The 22,136-nt window shown below is 35.7% G+C and overlaps 1 protein-coding gene across 1 annotated transcript in view; it reads right to left on the reverse strand.

Moving 5' to 3' along the window:
- Nucleotides 1–694: 694 nt before the first annotated feature.
- The window catches only part of NLGN1 (neuroligin 1), a gene marked incomplete at both ends in the record, with an annotated part of 229,416 nt that continues 207,974 nt past the window's right edge, over nucleotides 695–22,136 (reverse strand). Inside the window, 3 exons of the mRNA XM_080929452.1 lie at nucleotides 695–815; nucleotides 16,418–16,457; nucleotides 17,101–17,253. Of these exons, the coding sequence (XP_080785578.1) occupies nucleotides 695–815; nucleotides 16,418–16,457; nucleotides 17,101–17,253 (314 nt within the window). The remainder of the gene's footprint in view (nucleotides 816–16,417; nucleotides 16,458–17,100; nucleotides 17,254–22,136) is intronic.

Here is a 22,136-nt window from a genome sequence, read left to right on the forward strand (position 1 = left end):
GTAGGCTCTTTTTTACGACAGCCGACTTAACAAAAAGCGGGCTTCCTTTACTCCGAGCTTTGGAGGTTCACAACTATGAAGCTTGGTCATTGGTGACACAGAACTCATTCTAGGAATGCATCAGAGGACACGACTAGCAGCGAGACAGCCTGGCAGAGGGCAATGCAGCACTCAGGCTGCAGGTCTAATAATATCACATTCTGCAAAGAACTAATTCAGGATTCATTAAGAATTAAGGTAGCATTTCCAGCAGGCCCGGAGGAAACCCCAATAGATCCCAACTCCTGGGATGCTAGTACACCCAGCACACAGTAAAACCTCATTCCCAAAACATGAAGGCAAAGTGGAAAGAGAGATACCATTGAGATATTAGCAACATTTTTATTCAGCCTTATATAACATCAGTTTGGCAGATTTTTAATTAATATGCCTCATGAGGGCCATATTAAGAAAACAAGGATGCCTATAACCTTTGCAATTGATCCTGTTTATTCCATCTGCTTTGTGATTCCAGACAAACTCTGCCTGGCTCTACATTAAGACATATTTAAATACCAGAAACCACCTCCAAGTTTAGGCTCCTTACTATTAACAGGGAGGGGGGGCATTCACTGGTGAAGCCTAAGAATTCTAGGGCAAGATATGAAAGTTAAAAATGCATAGTGTGGTAATTTTAATTTTCTATCTCTTAGAACTAGTCCTCCAAGATCATATCCTCATTAGAGCAAAAGAGCATACAGCGCACGATGTCAGTATAAAGCACGTTAGACACAAACCAGCATCCAGCTAATTTGGCCAGGAACTCCTTGAGCTTCCTAAAACAGGGTGTAAATATCAATGATAATGCAAAACCTTATGTGTTAGAAAAATAGAGTAAACAGGAAACTCCTAAGAACCCACTTGGTTTTATTGTTGTTCCCTTCAATGACAACAAGAATCAGCAGTGGGTTTTACTATTGCGCCACTGGGATAGGATAAAATGTAATTTATTTAAGGGTTTTTTTTTTTTTTTTTTTTTTTTTTTTTTTTTTTTTTTTTTTTTTACCAAATGGGAATGACATACATTTTCACCTCCTCAACATTTTCATCAAAAGAAGTGATGGGGGTTGGGTTGGTATAAGGGAGGGTGTATCTCTGCTATTGTCTGTCTTGGGTTAAATCCCAAAATTTCAAAAGGGAAGGGAGGATCAGCAAGATGGCTCCATGGGTGAAGACAAATGCTAGAAAGGCTGACATTTGAGTTTCATCTCTGGAGACCACACTGTAGAACCAATTACAGCAAGTTGTCCTTTAATACACACACTTCTCTCACACACACATACACACACAATAATAATAATTAATAATACTAATAATACACTCAGAAAAAATGCATGATAAATGATAACCACATAAAATGAGATTGAAGAAGAAAACTCTGGCAGATTATATTTGTTTATATACTGAAAACCTACCATGATACCAGCACTTTAAAACACTCTTAAACATGCTAAATTTTGCTTGACAAGTTTTTTCAGTTCCTTTCACTGGAGTCTCCTACTTGAAGATCTGTAAAATTACAAGTTTATTTCTCCATGATGTTAATGAAAACTGAAGGACATTTTTAAACCTGGGATCTTAATCTCTACATCCTTGTATTTGTCATGTGGATGGCATCCTTTTCTGTGCCCCCTCTTATGCACACTTTCAATATACCTAGGGGGTCATTTGGGTCCACTCCGTGCTTGTCAGATGGCAGCCATAGCTTTTATGCTCACCGAATTTAAAGGTCACATCAATCCAAGCCTGTGGTTGGAAAATAAAATACACAGACTGCAATTGTTACCCATAGCTATGGAGAGGAATTTCCACATTCCAGAGCATCAGATTCAACACTTCACTATTTGGGTCAATTCACTGAATTCTCCCAAATAAGGAACAATGTATCAGTGACACTGGTGGTGTGGTCCAGAGTGGGAAGAAAAATCACAATATCTATAATTTCGTTTTATTAAGAATAAGTTATCTTTTAAAATATATGTGGCACATTAAAGCCTTGTCTGCATATGTGAACCTAGTACATTATTCGCTCTCCTCTGTCCACCTTATCCTCACATTTTAAATGTCTCTGAAGGCAGAGGGGACCGCACATGGTTGCCCATTAAGTTCTGGCCCACTTCCTTTGTGGCAAGGAACATTGCAGAAGATGTGAACCTAGTTAAGTGGATTTACTGTCTATGTTGCATAATTTACTAAAACTAGCACTCACAGGGGACAGGAAGCTTACAAGGGTTCTGACAATTAAACCACAGAATGAAGATTTCATGACTACCAGAGTCACTCAAAGATGGCAGAGCTGACAGGTTTTTTTTTTTTCCTTTTTCCTTTTGCTCTGGAGAATAAGCTTGTAGCCAACAGTGTTACAAAGTAGAAACCATGACAATGTAATCCTGTTTGACAAGCACTCAGCCCTCAGAACTATCAGGAAGAATATTATGCAGCTTTAAGTATTCAGTGATTAACAATGCACTGCTCCTTCAGTGTTACTGCACCTTTGTGTTTTGGGAATCCTCTTTCTCAGCTACAACAGACATTAAATCCGAGCCTTCAATCTGACCCTGAGGCCTATAAACCCATGAATATGAAGGAATATGAATGTCTAAGAAAGAGTAGGGGTTCTCTAACCCATATGTTTTAAGACTTTTGTTTTGTTTTGAAAATTAGCAATAAAATCACAAATATTAATCTGTCTTTAAATTTCTACTTTCTCTTTGTTACTGAAACTAAGGGGTTGCTTGTCTAAGCTGAAGTCTCTCTGAAGTATTCATGTTTCTTGGCTCTGCTCCTCAAAAACTGGGATATAACAGAGTACCTAGTTTCTATCTTCTTTGCATAACTATATGTGATATTATACTACAGTGAATACAATTAATAAATCATTGAATTGAGAATTCCTGCTTAGACTATTCTCCAAAAATATTATACGCTTATGAAGTTCACTACATGTATAGGAAGCTATTCTCCATATTTGTAGTCACTAGCTTTGGGAGGTTATTGGGCATTTGGCATTTGGCATTTGGCTTGTATAACTAATGTACTAATTCACTTAAATTTCTAAAATTCAGCAAAACTAACGTTTTTCTATTCAATAAATTTATTGTTCCATAGAATCGTAAGTTTTTATGATTTATTTTAGTAGTTGTAAACTTGGCAAATTAATTGAAACACTGAAAGATTTAAAGAATAAAAAAGTTAACAATTTGACATTGATGCAACTTAGGAATACTGATATGAATTAGGATGTATGAAAAAGTCTTAGCTGCTTCATTTTATGTATGTTCAGCGTGAGGACGGGGAAGTTTAAGGTTGCATGTGTAGATTATAATTTATTCTAGCCTCACTTTTTACCACAAGATAATTTATAGAATTTTTAGAAGACTGGGCTGGAATATCTGTTTATAATTACAAAATATGCACATACATGCAATGTAATAGATTATGAACAGAGTTTGAATTAAATGTTGATCTTAAGGCAGTCAGAATTTCTGGTAATGTGTAAATTAGCTATAAAATAACTAATGTGGGCATTAAACTTTATTATTAAATTTTAATAATATATTGAAAAATAAGAAATTTTTGTGCTATTAATTAGAACCAAAAACAATTCCTTATGTTGCCTCCCTCCAAGGGTTCCCGTACAATCTTCCTTACTCTCCTTCCAGTTCATGGCCTCTTCCCTCATTAACTGTTGCAACAAACATTTGCCTATGACCTACACAGTCTGTATGCTATTACATGTATGCTATTACCTGTATGCTATTAATTACCTGTATGCTATTACCTGTACGCTACTACCTGTGTGCTATTAATTACCTGTATGTGTTTTTAGGGCTTATCCTTTAGCATTAGATAACCAAAATAGTTAACCTCCCCTTTTGGGATTATGGGCCATCACAATCTTGGGCAGCGCCCTCTGGAGGCAGTCCCTGGGAAGAGGAAGAGAAAAGGGAAAGCTTGGTTTGACCAAAGTAACATGGACCTCCTGGAGAATATGCTAAAGCAGGTTTGAACCATTCCTATCTCAAAATCCTCCAGGCATGAAAGAGCGTTCTCAGAATATAATTCAGTTTTTCATAATCGTTCTCTAACATGGAGTCCCAGATAAGGAATTCTTTGGATACTATGCTTAGAATATTGATTTCTCTGATGACTGGTTAGTGTTCACACCGCTTCGTATCATAAGAAATAAGTGCGGGTCAGTAAGATGGCTCGCTGGGTAAAAGTGCCTGCTGCTAAACCTGAAGACAGTTTCAATGCCTGGGATTGAATGCAGAAGTAAAGAACCAATTCCTGACAATTGTCTGCCCTCTGGATGGCATATGTACACACATACACACACACACACACACACACACACACACACACACACACATACCCGCCTATCCTCTCACTGCATGGACTTGCAGAAAAACATGGCTAGTCATTGCTATGAAAAGAGATGCTGACATTATGGGAATGAGAGACTTGTTTAATAAATTAATTTCCAAAATAAAAGTATGAATGAATTAGAGGGAAATGTTCCTAAGAAAATAATTAGCCTTTTGTTTCCAATTTCAAGTACTTTAGTATGAAATCAGAGCCTGCTCTGGGATCCTTCTAGATATGTGCCTTCTGAAAAGGACCTCATTATGATCTGTATACAACCAACAAATTTAAGAAATATTAAATATTAATGATTAACTTCTAAACAACAAAAAGCCAAGTTATATTCTGAAAAGCAGAGTTCTTGGAATTAAGAGAGAGCATGGACAAATATTTCATAGCCAAACTCTCCTAATGTAACAGGTAGTGATTTTTTTTTTCTACAAAGTAATAATACATCTTTCTTAAAGTTTACTTTCCTATGAAACAAAAGAACTAAAGAATTCTAGCATAATTAAATAATATAAAAACACCATGTTTCTTTTTCTGTCAGAAACAGTGGCTGCTAATTATGGGAATGTTACCACAAAGAATCCCTGTAAATGGCTTATACTTATTTGAGTATGTTGTGTATTAACCAAGAATGGTGACTTTTCTGCATAAGATGCCATTATTTCTGACAGAAAAAATAATTTCTGACAGGCTCAAACACAATAAGCCAGAAGCTATGACAGAAAAATTAATATGCCTTAGGTGTGTTTTATTGTGGGGCTTTGCTCAGTGCTATAGAAAGGCCGAATTCCCTTCAGGGACATTGCTTCAATCTGACTTTAGTTTTTTTTCTTGTTTTATTTGGGGGGGGGGTTGTTTGTTTTTTCATAGAGTAAATCTATGGTCCTCATGCCACTAGCTGACAGGGGGGGTGCAGGGGGGCAGGAGCACTTGGAGGAAATTCAGATCTCTCAACCTGTAGCCTTACACCCTACAGCAAAGTTCAGAATCTCCCAATTCTGCTTCTCTTTGTGGCAGGAGCTGCACATCTGTAATTCAATTTAGAACTTATGAGAAATCAAAAGGCAGAGATGAACAGCAATGACATCTTCTGTTTCTTTTATATGTCCTTAAAAATAACATCTTATTCTGAATATGAAAGGAAAAGACTTAAGCCCTGTAACTTATCTGTAAATGCATGGCTTATATTTGTACATTTCACCTTTCTGACTTCAACGATCAATATTTACCACCATCTTCAATTTCTTCAATATCCATGTTTCCATCGGTTAACACACAGAGTAAGTATGTAAAGAATACACACACATGCTAAGTTCATGGGGATGCAGAAGACATAGATAAGTTTTAGTCAGTTATATTGTTCATTCCTAAGAGCTCTAGGATAGAAAATATGTGGATCTGGTTCTAGGTTGCTTTCTTGCTAATGGAACAATCTGTGTTTATCAAGCTCTATCTTCTTTCTATGGAAGGTAAGATGTGCTTTTTACGTGTAGCTGGTTCTCTTTCCTGCCAAGCATTTCAGCGCAAGCCCCTGTTCTTTATTCCTTATGCACCCACCCGAGGAATAGTACGGTGAATTCAATTATAGGTTCATTGAAGTCTCTTTGCAATGCTCCCAGAACCCTTTTTAAGGTTTAGAGAGTTTAGCTACCTGGTACAATCTTGGACTTATACTTTAATTTGGGTAGTAGGATTCCTACCCTCTGAAGCTACTAATCCACACAACCAGTATGAACGTCAGATGTCCTGTGCTATGAAGAGCCAACTTGATCAGAAGGATCAGTGGAAGGATGATAACTTGGCCCCAGAAACAGGGAAGTAGAAAACATGCCACAAACAAGCAACTGCATTAAGAAACAGCCTGTCTAGAGAGAACAAAACGTCTCAAACTACCTGCAGAGGATGTGATGGGTCTTAAACGTGTGCTGGCTCACCATACGCCAAAAGGTTCCTCACCTGTCCGTGGCAGCACCTTCAGGACATGGGGCTTAATGGAAGGGCATTAATACCTGTCCAAGGACCCACATGGTGACAAAAGAGAACAGATTTGGTTTCTACAGCTTGTCCTCTCACCTGACCAGGCAGGAACAGAGAGACACTCACACCCGTTCACCTTACACACACAAGCAATACATATGGAAAAATTAATAAGTTTAAAAAGTGAAATATGATTCCTTCCTTAAACCTTATTTTCACACAAAGTAAAAAAAAAAATAGCGCTAAAAATGCTAGCATCATTGAAAGATTTTACAACTTTCTTTTCTGTTGCAAATAATTGCTTCTAATTATGGTAATAGGGATGTGGTGCAGAAAGTGGTATTCTGCCCTCTCCTTCCCTCTTTGATACCCAAGATTTATGACATAGGCTTTATGCTATTTTCTGTATTCTCATCTGTTGTTGGCTCTCCATAGGTGGATTAAAAAAAAAAAAAAAACAAGAAATCATGTACTGAAAGCTGCAAGATGATGAGTCAACATGAACCTTTTCACTTTTTCAGTTGATTTGTCCAGGTGCTTTATCACAGTACCAGAAAGATGACTGACATTGAAGGCAACCTCTGCCCCTAAGAATAGCAGTATTGTTTAATAGGCTTGATATTTACTGGAAAGTGGGACATTCCCTTTAGGGCTCAGGGAACCCTGTAGAAAAGGGGAAGGAATGGACTTGGGAGCCAGGGCGATCCAGGACACCAGGGCAACTGAAGTGGCAATCAAGGGTCATGCATGATCTCTGATAGGTCTTTTGCATATCTTTGTTGAGTTGATGGTATTGTGGGACTCCTATCAGTGGGAGTCGGGTGTCTGTGACTCCTTCATCTGGTCTTGGGACCCTTTTCCTCTTACTGGGTTGCTGTACCCAGCCTAGGTTTGTGTCCTGGTTTCTTGTTATTTAGTGTTTTGTGTCTATCTCCAGAAGGCTTGCCCTTTTCTGAAGGAAAATTGAAGAGGGCAGGGTCTGGGGAAGGAAGAGTAGGTAGGGTAGAGGCTGAAAGGAATGGAGGGAGGCAAAACCACAGTCAGAATACATTGAAAACAAACAAATAAATAAATAAAAACAAATTAATAAATAAATACATAAATGAATGAATGAGTGAATAAATGAATAAATAAATGCTAAAAGAAGGAAAGTAAATGGCAGGGAAACCCAAAGAATGTCATGGAATAGATTGTAGAAACTATGTTAACCACTGAAAGGTTAAAAACTGGACGAAACAGTAAAGGAAACAGAACTCTGTTTTATTTTTAAGGTACTTTGCCATCTGCAATAGAAGTGCTTGTGAGTTTGGAATTGAAGGACCTAGGGTCAGCTGGAAAACACAAGTCCAGGAAAGCCATTAGCATAGATCTGTCTTTGAAAAAAAAATGACCTGGTTCTCTGGCATCTAACTTCTTGAGTTCTCACAGGCCATATGAAGCTCAAGAAAAACAAAGGCCAAAAAATGAAAGCCTCAGTCCTTCTTAGGAAAAAAATAAATATACAGCACCCTCTCAGAATGTGGTATACCTGGACCTTAAATCATTAACATTCCAAGAGCTAAGAATATACCCTCGTGGCAGTATTTGGTATTCAAAGATCATTATGCTTACTCTATACTCACCAAGTAAACTAACTTTCCATGGTACTTTCTGTCCTACACGTACTTTATGCTTATGGTAACTACTGGTATTTCAATGCATGCTATCGAACCTCTAAAAAAATTAAGTACTGATAAAAATATATTCATATAGTGTTATGCCAAAATGCATTTAAAAATCTGTATATGTATCACTCTTTTTTAAAAAAAATAAAGTTGTAAGAGAAAAAAAAAATGACCTGGGACAATTCTGACTTAGAATGACAGTGACAAAGGAGAAGTGAACAGATCTTTATAGAGTAGGTAGTGCAGGGGAAGACCTTAGGGGCAGAACTGAAAGAAGAGCACCTGCCTGTAAATGAGATGGTGCAAGGGGGCAGGAAGCTGCCAGGCACTCAGGAGGAGGCAGCAGTGCAGAGAGCAGAAACAGTTTAAAAACCTAAGGAGGAGGAACTGCAGCATTAAGGATCTGAGCTCCTATGGACTTAGAACAAGAGCAGAAGCAGTCTTGGATAAACTGATACCTTTGTATTAAGCAATTGTAGTATCATTTATTATGCCACATTGCATAGGATAGGAAAGGGAGGGGATTTGTCACCATCTGCATGAAGTCTGAGGATTCCGGTCCCATGCTGATCCATCCCACCAACATTCAGCTCACCACTAATCCCTCTGCTGAGACTCCATCCCTCTGCATTTCAAAAGCTGATGCTGCTACATCAGCCCCAAGTACACTCTGTTGCTGTTTTGGGCAGGCTTTTAAGTGTACTTTGTCCTTTACCTAGGTTCTGAAAGAGATTCATTTTGTTTCCAATGCTTTTTAGCATTGTTTCAAATTGTTTTGGAATATTTCCCATCTCTAAATCTTTGCCTCTTTAAAGACATAAGAAAATCCCCAGCAACTCTTACTATTAGAGATAACATGTCCTTACTGTGTCTCTTTATCCTCATTTCAACTTCACAGTTTCACAAGTGACTATATGTTGTAGCATTGCAATGATTTTTTTTCTTCCTTTTTTTCTTTTGAAAGAAATACATCTTATAAAAATGTGTGGTTTTTGTCTGATGGACCGTCCCTCTTCCTTTCTCAACAAGAAGTGGAAACAGGATAGACTGAAACTGATTCTCCACTTTGTTCACTGGGTATTAAGAGCTGATTGAGAGCACTTCAGAGAGATGTGTGGAATGACTGAGTGAACCAATGGCCCGATGAGCTAGGAGAGTGACTTCTGCTCTGCTGAGGAGGCTAAGATATTGTGTATAGTTCACTGCACAACCTGGGACCTACGGTGCGATTCTGGCCTAGGAGTGAGGGAATCTACATTGTATTTATTTTCCATTTCAAAGTCATTGTTCCTAATAAGCCATGAAACTCATAAACAGCATTCTTCACTTCATGGAAGTAGCTGATCAATTTTGGGGAATTAATAGACAATAATACGTTGTTTTAGCACAAGTCAGAGCCATTTTGATGAGAAAGAAACAACATAAGGTTAAAAAGTCATCCATCTCTTATTTCATAATTATTGACAATACCAAGTCCTGCTGCCTTCAAAACTGTAATTATACTGGTTCTCCACAATATGGTTTTGATTAATTTCATCACTGAAACATGGACAAATTTGATAAAGAAAAAAAAAAAAAAACTCTGTTACTGTTTACAAAAGATAGATTGTGTCCCCAGATGACACAGGGATCAGCGCTAGTGAGCATGATTGTGATTGTTATCACTGCTGCTGTATTAGCATAAGCTAGATGTCAGCATGGGATGAAGAAACGCAACAAGCCCACAAATGTCAGCCATATTGACTTGCAGAGATTCAATAGACATCAATACATCAATAATGAGGGGCAGGAGCACATAGAAGTTTCTAGAACTTAAATTTTGCTATTATTGAAGGGACTCATGGTATTGGCAAGCCAGTGGATGCATCCCCAGGGCCCCCATCCAGGAAATCTTAAGAGTCTTGTCTAGAGTATGTTCCTCCTGATTGCACTTGCTGTTTCTCTAGACCCCATGGATAACTCCAAAGCTGACTGTGAACTAAGTTGCTACCTAGTGAATATTACTTCCTGATATTTTTGTTGTTATTTTCCTCTCTTGCAACCCTTAAAGCAAGAAATGTCATACTTACCCTCATGTAAATGTCAGGCAATACCCTCAGTGACTAACAGAATCCTTTGTAGACCACATTATAGTTTAAAGTGAATAAATAAACAAACATAACTGGAATATGTCATATAAGAATTCTCTTAGTATCTGTATTATGTCCTCTTTAAATTCTAGCATCTATTTGTAGCAGATATTTTCTAAGTTTTCTCAAATACAGTAGAGTTTGTCTGTAGAATAAAAATAATAGACATGCAGTTTATTGTGCATACTATCAGTTATCTAATGTTTTATTGTTTGTTTTAATTTTTCCCAAATAATCTCTCTTCTCTAGAGTTCTCATCTGAGTACTAAATCAAAAAAAGTGATTACCACCTAATGTTTATTAAAGCTTAATTGAAAGAATAGTTATAGAAGAAATATATGAACCATCATTGTTTCCTGTTGTTCTTAATTGCTTTTTAGGTTTCAGGCCTTTACAAGCAAAATCACTAAATTTTTTGACTGACTGAATTTGTTGCAGCCTATTCAATGGCACCACAGAAATTTGAGCACTTATTGCTATGTATTTTCACTTTATTGTAACTTGATGAATGAACTATATACTGAAGATAGTTTTACATTTTCTAATAACATAATTTTCACTCAACTCTACAGTTACTCCATTTTGCAAATAAAAGTAATACAGCACACACAGTAAACCATCTCTGTAGCACAAAGTGAGAAAAAATTCTTAGTGTATTACTCTGATTATGATGTGTTCTACCTTTCTATGAGAGAGAGTTGTGACTAGGATATCTAATGCCTTATCCTGTAAAGTGCTTTTTGCATAATGGGGCATGCACTTTATTTCAAGTGTATAAACTTCCCACACATAAGCTGTGTCCATTTGTCACAAACTACTTCATTTTTTCAGGGTAAGAGAAGTAAGGATGAATAAAATGGAAAGAGAGAATGGTATTTTGTTTTCCTTTTAGAAAAACTGAGGATCTTGTACAAAGACTATGAGTCTACAAAAGAAAACTGGCTGAAGAGCAGTCATATCATTTATGTGACCCAAGAGCACATGTGGATATACAGTAGGAAATTATCAGTATATAAGATTGGGTATGTAATCATACAGTACTTTTCCATATGTGGACATTTTTCTTATTTTGGCTCTAGAGATTATTTCTAAATTGAGGCAGATCAGTATGAAAAAATAAAAAAAGTATTTACCCACCAAACAAAAGCAAACAAACAACAAAAAATCAGAGAGCAAGAATAAAATTGTGACGTTTGAAGGTTATGTGCATTTCTTTTCTTTTTAAGATTAGAGCATTCACAGCCATTCTCTTGTCTCTTCCCTCTTTATCTCTAGACAGTTCCAAGAGCCCTCTTTGCTCTTCTTCAGATTCACAGCTTTTTTCATAATTAACTGTTGTTACACAGAAATATGCAAAATATCTTATAAATACAGCACAGACTTGGTGAGTCCCTTTGAACTGAATCTCCTAGAATTCAAATACAGGTCCCATCTGACATGTCCTCATCAGTTCCTCAGATATACTTTGTTTTTATTCCTTTAAAGTTCAAGTTTTTCTTTATGCATATACTAGGCTTCTGACACAGAAATTAATTTAGACATTCCAAAAAGTATGTAAATTCCTCTTCTTTACCGATTAACTTACCTTTCCATGAATCAAAGTCTTTTTTGAAAATGACAACTCAGTATCTACTTTTATGCCCTCATAAAAACATGTATTGTTAAATTGAATGGCATCAGTGGAGAATGATCACACTAAAGCAATAGTTATCTGTGAGTTCTCACTTGTAGTATTTTATCCTTACTATAGCATCAAAAATCTAGTTATACAAATCATCAAATCTTATAAACCAAACTCAACAGAATAAAAATGTACTTTATTAAAATTGATTTGCAATAAGTTTAGAAGATTTGTTTCAGACTGTTTAGCCCTTAGACACATTATAAACTAATTTAACTACTAATTTCAATATAAGTAGATAAAATAGTACTTCAATGTTTTCCCCACTGATGGAATACACTAAATACATATTTAAAAGTCAAGTATTTAATTAGATCTTTTCCCAAGTTTGTTGATATTGAGAAATCTTTTAGAACTCATGAACCATGGAAGCATCATCCTTAACAGTTAGCTTTCGTAGTGCTAGAAGTTTTATGCAAGGCACTGGAGAAGAAAAGGAGCCATCAATCAGTCTCCCATCAAACTTACTGACTGCATATTATAGAAGTGATTGGCTTGAGAACATGTACTCATTGGCAATAGTGCCATGAATATCACCAAAGTAACCAACTACTCTGCCATTGAATTCAAGTTCTCCACAAGATGAACCCCACACCCAAAACCCTTATTTGTCCTGTATCTATATCTTGATCATCCATAAGCCATACAAGAAAACATACTGAATATCATGCTACTAAATAGAGATAGCAACCATCTCAATAATTTGTCATTAAATCCATAGATCAACATATCTTTCAACATTAGTCTAAGACATCCTTATGTGTGGTTGGTGTTGACTAACAACTCGCCAATGTTCAGTGAACCGACTGTAGAGTATTCAGCCTTTAGGGGAACATATGTATCAAACACAACCTCTCCCAAGTTTAGAGGTCATCACAAAAGAGTGGGGCACAGTGTAAGTTAGGAGGCTTGTGAATGGCTGACTCTAAGGGAACAATATCTTCTGGACATGGCGGGATCGCTACACATATGAGCTCACAGAAGTTATGAGCATAAATCCTTTACAAGGTTAACCATACCCAATCCCAGCATGGGGAAGGAAGTTTAGTATACTACCCCACCCTAAGAAATGAAGCTATTGACAACTGTTAACTATAGGAAGAGACAGTTTCCCCTAATAATGTAACCCCTGGTAGAAGTAATAATGTAACTCACTAGAAGAAAACCACACACCCAAGAATATTTAGACAACAGAAATTAGTCTTGAAGCATTAAAAAAAATGAAAGAAAGAAATGAGAAAAGACATCCATAAATTATAAGGGTAGGGAATGGGGATGAGTTGAGAAAATTGGAGAGTGGATATGATCAAAGGTTCTTTAAATAAGTCTCAAATATAAAAATAAATATCAAAAAATTAGAAGTATTATTGGCTAGAGTCAAGAATTTTTAAATTACCTGGTACTTCCCAGACAAAGGTAACAAATCTTACACATACCTATGTGAAACACAGTGGCATTGAATTTTTTATTTGTTTACATAAAAAGTAACAAATTTATTCTAAATTTAGAATAGTTAAAACACATAGTAATATTAAAGTCCTTTTTTATTTTTTTAATTTTATGAGATTTGAAAATACATTGTCATTTGGACAGTTTCTACTTTCAAAAATATGAATTCACTACATCTTATACACTAAACAATTTATTGCATCTCAATTTAGAACTTAAATTTAATGTGCCCATTAAATTGCACATTCTCCCAGATTACAAACAAAATAATTTAGATAGATATCTTCAACTGCAAAAATTATAACCTAAACCTTTCTCAAGTCACCAAGTTAATAATGTTTGTACCCATAACTTAAAATAGTAAAATATAACCAACTGATAGTTACTAGATCCTCATTTCAAAGATCTACGAAAGAGTGATTTAAACAGCAGATGCTGAGTGAGTCAGAAATGGAGTTAGCATATGTCAAAACCGGATGAGAACAAAACTGTGAGCAGGATGAAGTTAAACCCTGGATGTATTCAGTACGATGCTGGGTCACCAGAGATTTGAAGGGGACAAGTAACACCTAGGCAGTGGATGGAAATGCAGAATACGCTTCGTCCATCTTGTCTGCGTTGTCAACCTCACTGGCAGTTATCCCTCTCAGCACATACTTGTCTGTCTCACAGGGACAGGGCATGACCAGTCCTGAGTAAGGGTGTGTGCTGCTCTACTGAGGGACACCATGTGATGGTCATAGTTCAGAAAGTTAAGCCAACCACTGACCGCCTGAATAGACTGACAAATTTATCCACGCCATTCCTAACTTGTATTTAACAAAATATTCTTTCACACAACATGCCTTAGATATAGAACCTTGTTCAATAGATAGCAATATACATTTGATAATTAATCACTAAAAATCTAAAGCAGATCAAGTATAAGGAAATCAAGAGCAACAATTATTTTACCTATTTCAAACAAAGTGATTTCCCACCACTCACCCCAGATCAACAGGACTGTAATTAGCCAATTACTCACTGCCTTCCCAAACTGATCCTCACAACAAAATACCAGAATCCAAAGACAGTGCAGATTTTTCTCTGATAAGAGATAAAATCATATTTTATAGCTAATTTTCAGCATTTACGCCAAAGGCAAGAAGACAAATATTTTTTGGAACTCACATCTAAGAATACTTGGCTTACCTTGCTTTAAGATAAATATTCACTGTGGTGACTTCAAACAGGTACAGCCCTCACTGCCATGGGTCAGCAGGATGACTGTTAATCTGCTTTAGTGTGATACCTTTGTGAAGTTGCAGTAACAAATGTGCTGGTATTTTCTTCTCTCTCCCCCCTACCTCTCTCTCTCTCTCTCTCTCTCTCTCTCTCTCTCTCTATATATATATATATATATATATATATATATATATATATATATATATATGTGTGTGTGTGTGTGTATATACATATATATACATATACATATATATGTATATGTGTGTGTGTGCATGTGTGTGTGTATGAAGTCTCATTTGAATATATTACCAACAGCTTTGTTTTGAAAAAAACTGACTGAAATCCAAGTACTCTAGAAATATTATTTTAGAATATACATTAGACCAGTGGTCCTCAACTGACCTAATGCTGCATTCTTTTTAAAAAATATATATAGTCTCCTATATTGTGATGCTGCCAACTATAAAATTATGTTTGTTGCTACATCATATGTGTAATTTTCATACTGTAATGAATCATCATGTAAATATATATTTTCAATGGCCTAAGACAATCCCCTGTGAAGGAGTCAATCAACAGCCAAAGTAGGGGTCACAATCCATAAGTTGAGACCTGCTTCTTTGGACCATTTCTCTAACAAATGTAGGTTCCTTTTCATTTTAAGAGTTTAATGAATGTGAGGGTCTGAAATATCTTATATACACATATATGCAATTAATAAATGACATTTTTTAAAGGAAAAAAAATGAGAGTTTAATGAAAACCACATTCTGGCTGGCCATGATTCCAAGGAGCGAACGAAACTGAGGTAAGGATCATCTGTCATGACAGTGTAGCTGGTGGCTAGATATCCATGGGACAGAGTGAGTCCCTCATTTACTTTAGCTGCTTTATTTGTTGTGCTGAAACTCAACCATATTGTGGTTTGGGCATGTGATCATGCATGTAGGATTTAAACCAGACCAACTGTGAAGTCCTTAGTAGTTCGAAAGACATCATGAAAGAGGAAATAACACTTTCAAAAGGAAACAGAGGAAGAGGTAAAGTTTCCATTAACTTAAACATAAAGCACCTCATAGGAAATTATGCTGGGATCACAACTCGCTCTCAGAGAAGATAATATATGGTGTGACTACAAACACCAAAGCCACACACAGTACTTTCTTTTTACGTTTTCAGTGAATTAAAATGTCACTGCATGTTATGTTCAATTGGAGAATTTGGGAAGTATAAGACAATGATAACCATTAAGAGGGCTGAATTATTGAAATATTATCAAATATAAGTACTATAAAATAAAACATTAAGGCACAAAAAGCCTTCATAAGAAAATGTTGTATAAAATGACTTTGAAAATTAGTGTAAACTGTGAATGCCTTTTCTTTATCTTCTCATGAGCATAGTTTTCAGTGGTGAGAAGTACATTGTAACCACACAAAATAATTGTACTTAAACAATGCATGACCAGGTACTCTGGTCAGCAAGATGTACCTGAACAGCAGGTTGCAGAAATATTATCTACTTTTATTGATTAAGAATTTTCATTACATCATCCACTCAACTCTATCACACTGTAAAAACATCTACTGAAGAGGGAGAAAGTAACAAGTTCTTATTCTCCCCATGGCAGAAATATATGTGTGATATTAAAAATGATATGAAATAGTATACAATTCAAGGTTAAATCAAGAGCATAATATTCCTTTATCTAAACTCAATGTCTTTGAGACCTGAAACTGTGAAAAATGTTTTGGAACAATTAAGATCAAAAAATTAAAATCTGTCAGGAATATGCTGTATTTTCAAACAAGTTACATTAATATACTACAGATAATTTTGATGAAATACTATTTTTTATTTATTGCTATTAACATTCTCACCTCACATTGGTAGAGCAGCAGGTTATCTTAGAAAACATTACTATTAAATAAAATAGATATTTGAATAAGAATTACTTTTTCCTATATTTCTTTTTAAAACTAAAGATCTCAATTCGACTCTTCTTCCTGAAAATACTGTGCATGACACAGCGAACTGACTGTCACCTTAAAAAATGAATCACTCCATAAAAAATATTGTTCTCAGACACACTATTCTTAATTATTCATGGGGCCACAGGAAAAGATGAAAGAGAGGAAGTGCCTGAACCACAACACTAACATGACTTCCCTGAGTTCATCCATCCAGGGTTCTAAACAAAAGTGCAAACTGGCATCTAACAGAGCACAGCACCACACAAAGAAAAGCTGCAGTAAACATCTGTTCATGGGCCTTGTTTCTGTAGGCCTCTGCCATTAGCTTTCATACTTATGTATTGTCATCCATAAGGTACAAGGCACATCCCAGCCATCAAAACCATAAACAACCAGCTCCTTCATTATCTTTCTGCTTCAAGATTTAAAAAATTCCCAAGTTGCCTTTACTCAATGTGTGAACATTTAGAGAACTCATTGAAGCTGTCGAAGTTTTTTTTTTTTTAATGTGTTATATGAAGCATAGAAGCAAGAGAGAGCACTGCAGCAACATTTTGCCATGGATGTGAAAAGAGTAGGAGATGTCTTACCAAGTACCCCAAGCCGATAGTTGACTGTGATGACGATCACATTGCCGTAGCTAGCCAAGACACTCCCATCATAGAGATTTCCAGTACCTTCCATGTAAGAGCCACCATGGATGTACACCATCACTGGTTTGGGACCCCCACTGTCCCGAATATCTGAAAAACAAATGGTTGGCAATTATTGTTTTTCCCAACAACATGCATGATGAAATACAGTGCTTTTTTTTTGCATTTTAAGGAAAGGAGGGCATGATTTTAATATCTTTACATTGCTGTTTTTTTTTTCTTAAAGTGTTTCTTAAGCAATTCCTACTAAGAGCTATTTATGAAAAGAACAACAGGCACCCATTGTTTTCTGTCCAAAGCTTAGTTTTGAAGAGTTGGACATACTATGCACAAAATATTAGGTAAGGACAATGATTCATTTTTATCTATAGTCAAGTCATCAATCAATCGCTCCTCTATTACTGTGGAGCTTTGTATCAAATACAACATGATTACATTAAGTCATTTGTGGTCCCATTTGTAAGTATAATCAGACCGCTGTATTATTTGTTTCAGAGTTTAATCTTCCTGCTTAAGTACTGTTAAATGATTGTTTAGACAGTAAAAAAATGTGCATCTGAGCACATGGGGTTGTTATACTTATGGGATGTCATGGAAATGCTGCATCTAGAGAAGTCACAGCATTCACCACAGCATTCACCCATCCAGTCCAAACTTAGTCTGTGGTAGAACAAACAAAAACCAAAACCAAAAAAAAAAAAAAAAAAAAAAAAAAAAAAACCAAAGTATACTTGTGCTATTTCCTATGGCCAGTCGGCTCCTGTTTTAATCATGTAAGTGTGCAGTGATCAAGCTAAGGTCAAGTATCCAATGGCAAAATCTGGAGATATCACTGTGATTTTCTCCCAGTCTCAGTTTCAGTATTTGGGTAACATTCACTGACCACAACTATGTGAATTTATTTTTCTAACAATAATGTAGAAATAACAAATGAAAAGACAACCAAAGTGATTTTTAGCAATTTTAAAAACATAGTAATTTCTGCTGAAGTGGCTAACCTGTATTTTGATCTGGATACCAACATGAACATATCAAAATATGACTGTAAATAAAAGTTTATTTGATAGCAACTTGTGTCCCAGTATGATCATAAGCATCTCTGAATCGAGTATATTTACATTTAATACTGGTTCGAAAGTGTTGTTTGAAGATATGGTTTAATTTCTTTACTTTAGAATATTTTAAACCAATCTATGTTACAAATGTTCAGTTAAGACACCAGCTTCATGTGGAGACATAAAACACAGATCCCAGGGAGAACTGGGGTGAAATAGAGACTGTTTTGTGATACTTTTAGAAAGAAATGACCAATTTAAATGTCCCCCATTTTACCATGATAAAGTAATTTCTTTGAATGAAAACTCGTTTTTAAATTTGATGGGACAGTCTCTCTTGTTTATTTAGCCCTCCAAGTAGAGAAAATGATTCATGGCACAGGATGGAAACATGGTTTGTTTGTTTGTTTTTAAGGTAATCAATTTTCAGGCAGAAATCATATTTATTTATCTTTAGTTTCTTTAACTTTATAATTGATTTTTAGTTTAACACACAATTAATAGGCTTCATCATGACAATTCATACAACAGCCATTAGCTTGTTCTAAGCTGTCCCTTGAAGAAAGATCAGTTTCAAATGAGCCACTGCCTGTGTATATGTGTACATTCTCGCCTCTCTCCTGGATATATGAACTTCCTATGAACATGGTGAATTTGAGGAAGAACATTTTACATTGTAGTCATCTCCCAGATATAGTTATCACATTTATCTTCTGACACTGACAGGCAAAAATATTGCCTCTTCTTACATGTTCATTTTATTTTATTTTATGTTTCTGTTTTTTTTTTCTTCCTGCATATATACTTGTGTGCCTAGTGACTGAGCTGCCAAAGACATTTGTGAGTTGACATGTGGGTGCCATGAGTTGAACTTTGTGCTCTAGAACAGCCAGGGCTTTTAACCACTGAGCCAACTCTCCAGCCTGCGTTCCCCCTGCTGTGAAGATTCAGGGGCTTGTGGACTTGTCAGATTAAAAAGGGGAATGCAATTCCTTCCTGGATTGTTAAACTACACACCCCAAATGCCTGCTTGCCACATAAAATTTTAGTTTCTTATTTTTCTTGTATGGTTGACATTGAAGAAGCAATAATAAATTATTAAACTGAAATCATTAGCCAAACTGTTCGCAGCAGACACTGTACTCTGCTAATTGTATGCTTGGAGGTAGCACAGAGGGAGGTTGTTTCCGAATTCTCCTTTAATTAAAATTACATAGAATTACAAAGCACCCACTGTGAACAGTAATGAAGTCTTGGTAGAGCCATTCTGTTCACCTGGAAGACAGTACAGGCACACATTGAGGAGACTGGCCCTGCACCTAGCGACAGACCCACCTGGGCAGTGTTGCAAGTGCAAGCATGTCAACAGAAGTTAGGGGACCGAGCCAGCCTTTTTCTTTTTCATTAAAATTTATATTTGAAAGAATCACAGATAGTGGGGTCAGCTCACGTTTCCAAATCAGTTTTTCAAACGTTTCAGAGTTTGGTCTAAGAAGTTAGAATATTGAGCTCTTCTTTTCTGTGAACTTATTGTTTTTTTCTTTTGAGGGAACACTGAACTTGAATAATAAAATATGTGTTGATTCCTAAGATAAACTAAAATTACTGAAATTAAGTTAGTATATGAAAACCTTCAGGATACATTGGGATCTTCTATTATAACCAGAATTCTTGGTTAGTGGCAATATATTTTTACACAAATGCCATATGTTTACTTGCTTGAACAATCACTAAGTCTTTCTGTTGTTAATAAAAATTAATTAAAATTATAATTATCTATTTTATTTTTTAAAAGCAAAACATATTGATAAATAGAACTGACAAATCAGACATTGTAATGTGCAGTAATATTTGTTCATGCTCTTTAACAATCACACTTTCTAGGTTTTTCTATCTTCTCCTTGGGTCATGTATTAAATGTTCTTCAATTGTCAATAATGAATATTTCAGCTCCACAATGTTTTTGAAACCTTCTAATTTAATTCCCTATAGAATAGTTAAAGTATATCAACTTTTTTCTTTGCCTACAATTGTTGGCTTTCATAAATAGCCACTTCAGTCTTTACCAAAGTGGGCACTTCATGGGTTCTTAAAATACTAGCTTAGTTTTAGTCAAGCTGCAAATTTTCACAAGCATATTCATAATTCTGTCATTTTCTTTAGTTCTGGTTAAACATAGAGTTTGAGAGGAGAGAAATGGTGAAGGAAACCACCGTTGATGATTATTTTTCTCTAAAATATTAATCAAGAACTCTAAGGATTTTTCAGGCTAATTGAATAATAGATTTGGGATATGAACCCTAACACTTAGTAAACATCCTATGTTCAACTAATATTTTGGACTAAAGTAGAAAGTGTCAATAAGTTAGACCAGTTGTTCGGAGAGTGTGTGGATGACACCTAGGACCCAGAGTCACAGCTTCTCTCAATGGTCCCACTGAATAATTGCACATAATTTCTTAAATACATGCATTGGTTTCTTTATAAGGGTTCACAGACTGGTTAATGGCCCATATTTTAGAACTTTTGGAGATTGAATAGCTCTTAACTTGTGAAGCATTGCCTTAATTAAGTTTTTTGTCTGATACATATAAAGAGATACTTGAAGACATGTCCATGCCTTTCCCTCATGTTTATGGAAGCCAGTTATCTTTCAGACCTGCTAGAGTGAAATAGAAGGCTTGGCCTAATGTGTTCTTGTTAACCCAGGAAAAAATAAACATGTGGTTTGGTTATAAAATATATGAGACTCTGCAGAGTGACTTATAGGGAACTTGAATCTGTATGGTGATAATAGATTCCATCTAAATATTAAAATGCTAATGTTGAGGGTTTTTTTCAAAATTGAATATATCTCTGCACTCTAGTAAGTTCCTTAAATAAATTGAGAGAAACTTTGGCTACTGTTTTGAAACATTTTAGGATTTCAGATTAGCCTAAAAAACAGAATTCTTTTAATTATTATAAATCATAAGTTAAGAACAATATGACTTATTTAAACTGAAGATTCCTGCAGACTAGGAAGTGTAGTAACCATCTCTACAGAGAAGTCTGTAATTATGTAGTGAATAAAGGACAAAGGATGTTGAATGTCAAAGGGGACACAGAATATAGTGCTTGCAACAAGGCTACTGAATTAAGGCACAGGAAATGTGTGGAGATTTGGCAAATAATCTGACTTTTGGTGACGGAAAGAAGCACTATAATTTACATCCTTTGTTCAGTGCCCAGTGATGCCAATTCAACATTTGCCACAAATTCAAAATAATCGACAATTTTAATTTGTATCACATCTACAAAATGATTTTAAGAGAACTTGAAGAGTTTACTAAATGATTTTTGATGAGATATCTGAATGTCTCTTTCATGTTTCTGAAGTAATTATGAAATGAAACACAGAGGAATGGGCTGCATTGGAACTGAGTGCCACTGCAGAAGACAGCCTTCAACATTTAAAAGCATTCCTCGACTTGGTAGCTCTAGAAAAGTGGCTTCCCTTATCGTGGTTGAGACCTGACATTTAAGCAGCTGTTTAGGGTATTTAAAAGTGACTCAAAACTGCTCTTTAACATAGATGCAGGTGCAACGTGGATAAATTCTCTATCAATACTCAGAGGTCCCTACTCCAAACGTGTAAATATATGGAAGCTATTTCACTCAAAGGGAAAATAATCTCATAAAATCAGCAACTAAAAACATTTTAAACTAGAGTGATAATATTTTAGAATTATTACTATAGTAGCAAATTTTGGATTTTACAACTAACCCTCAAAAGCACTTCTTGATACTAACAATGGGTAGGATATTGGATTGTCAGAAAATTTCCCACATTTTACCTTTCTTTATCGCACAAACTGTGAACATCACCCAAGTCCCAGATAGTCTAGAAATATTCTAAATGTCTAATTCTATCAGACC

The sequence above is a fragment of the Micromys minutus genome, assembly GCF_963924665.1.
Source record: "Micromys minutus genome assembly, chromosome: 15".
NCBI lineage: Eukaryota > Metazoa > Chordata > Mammalia > Rodentia > Muridae > Micromys > Micromys minutus.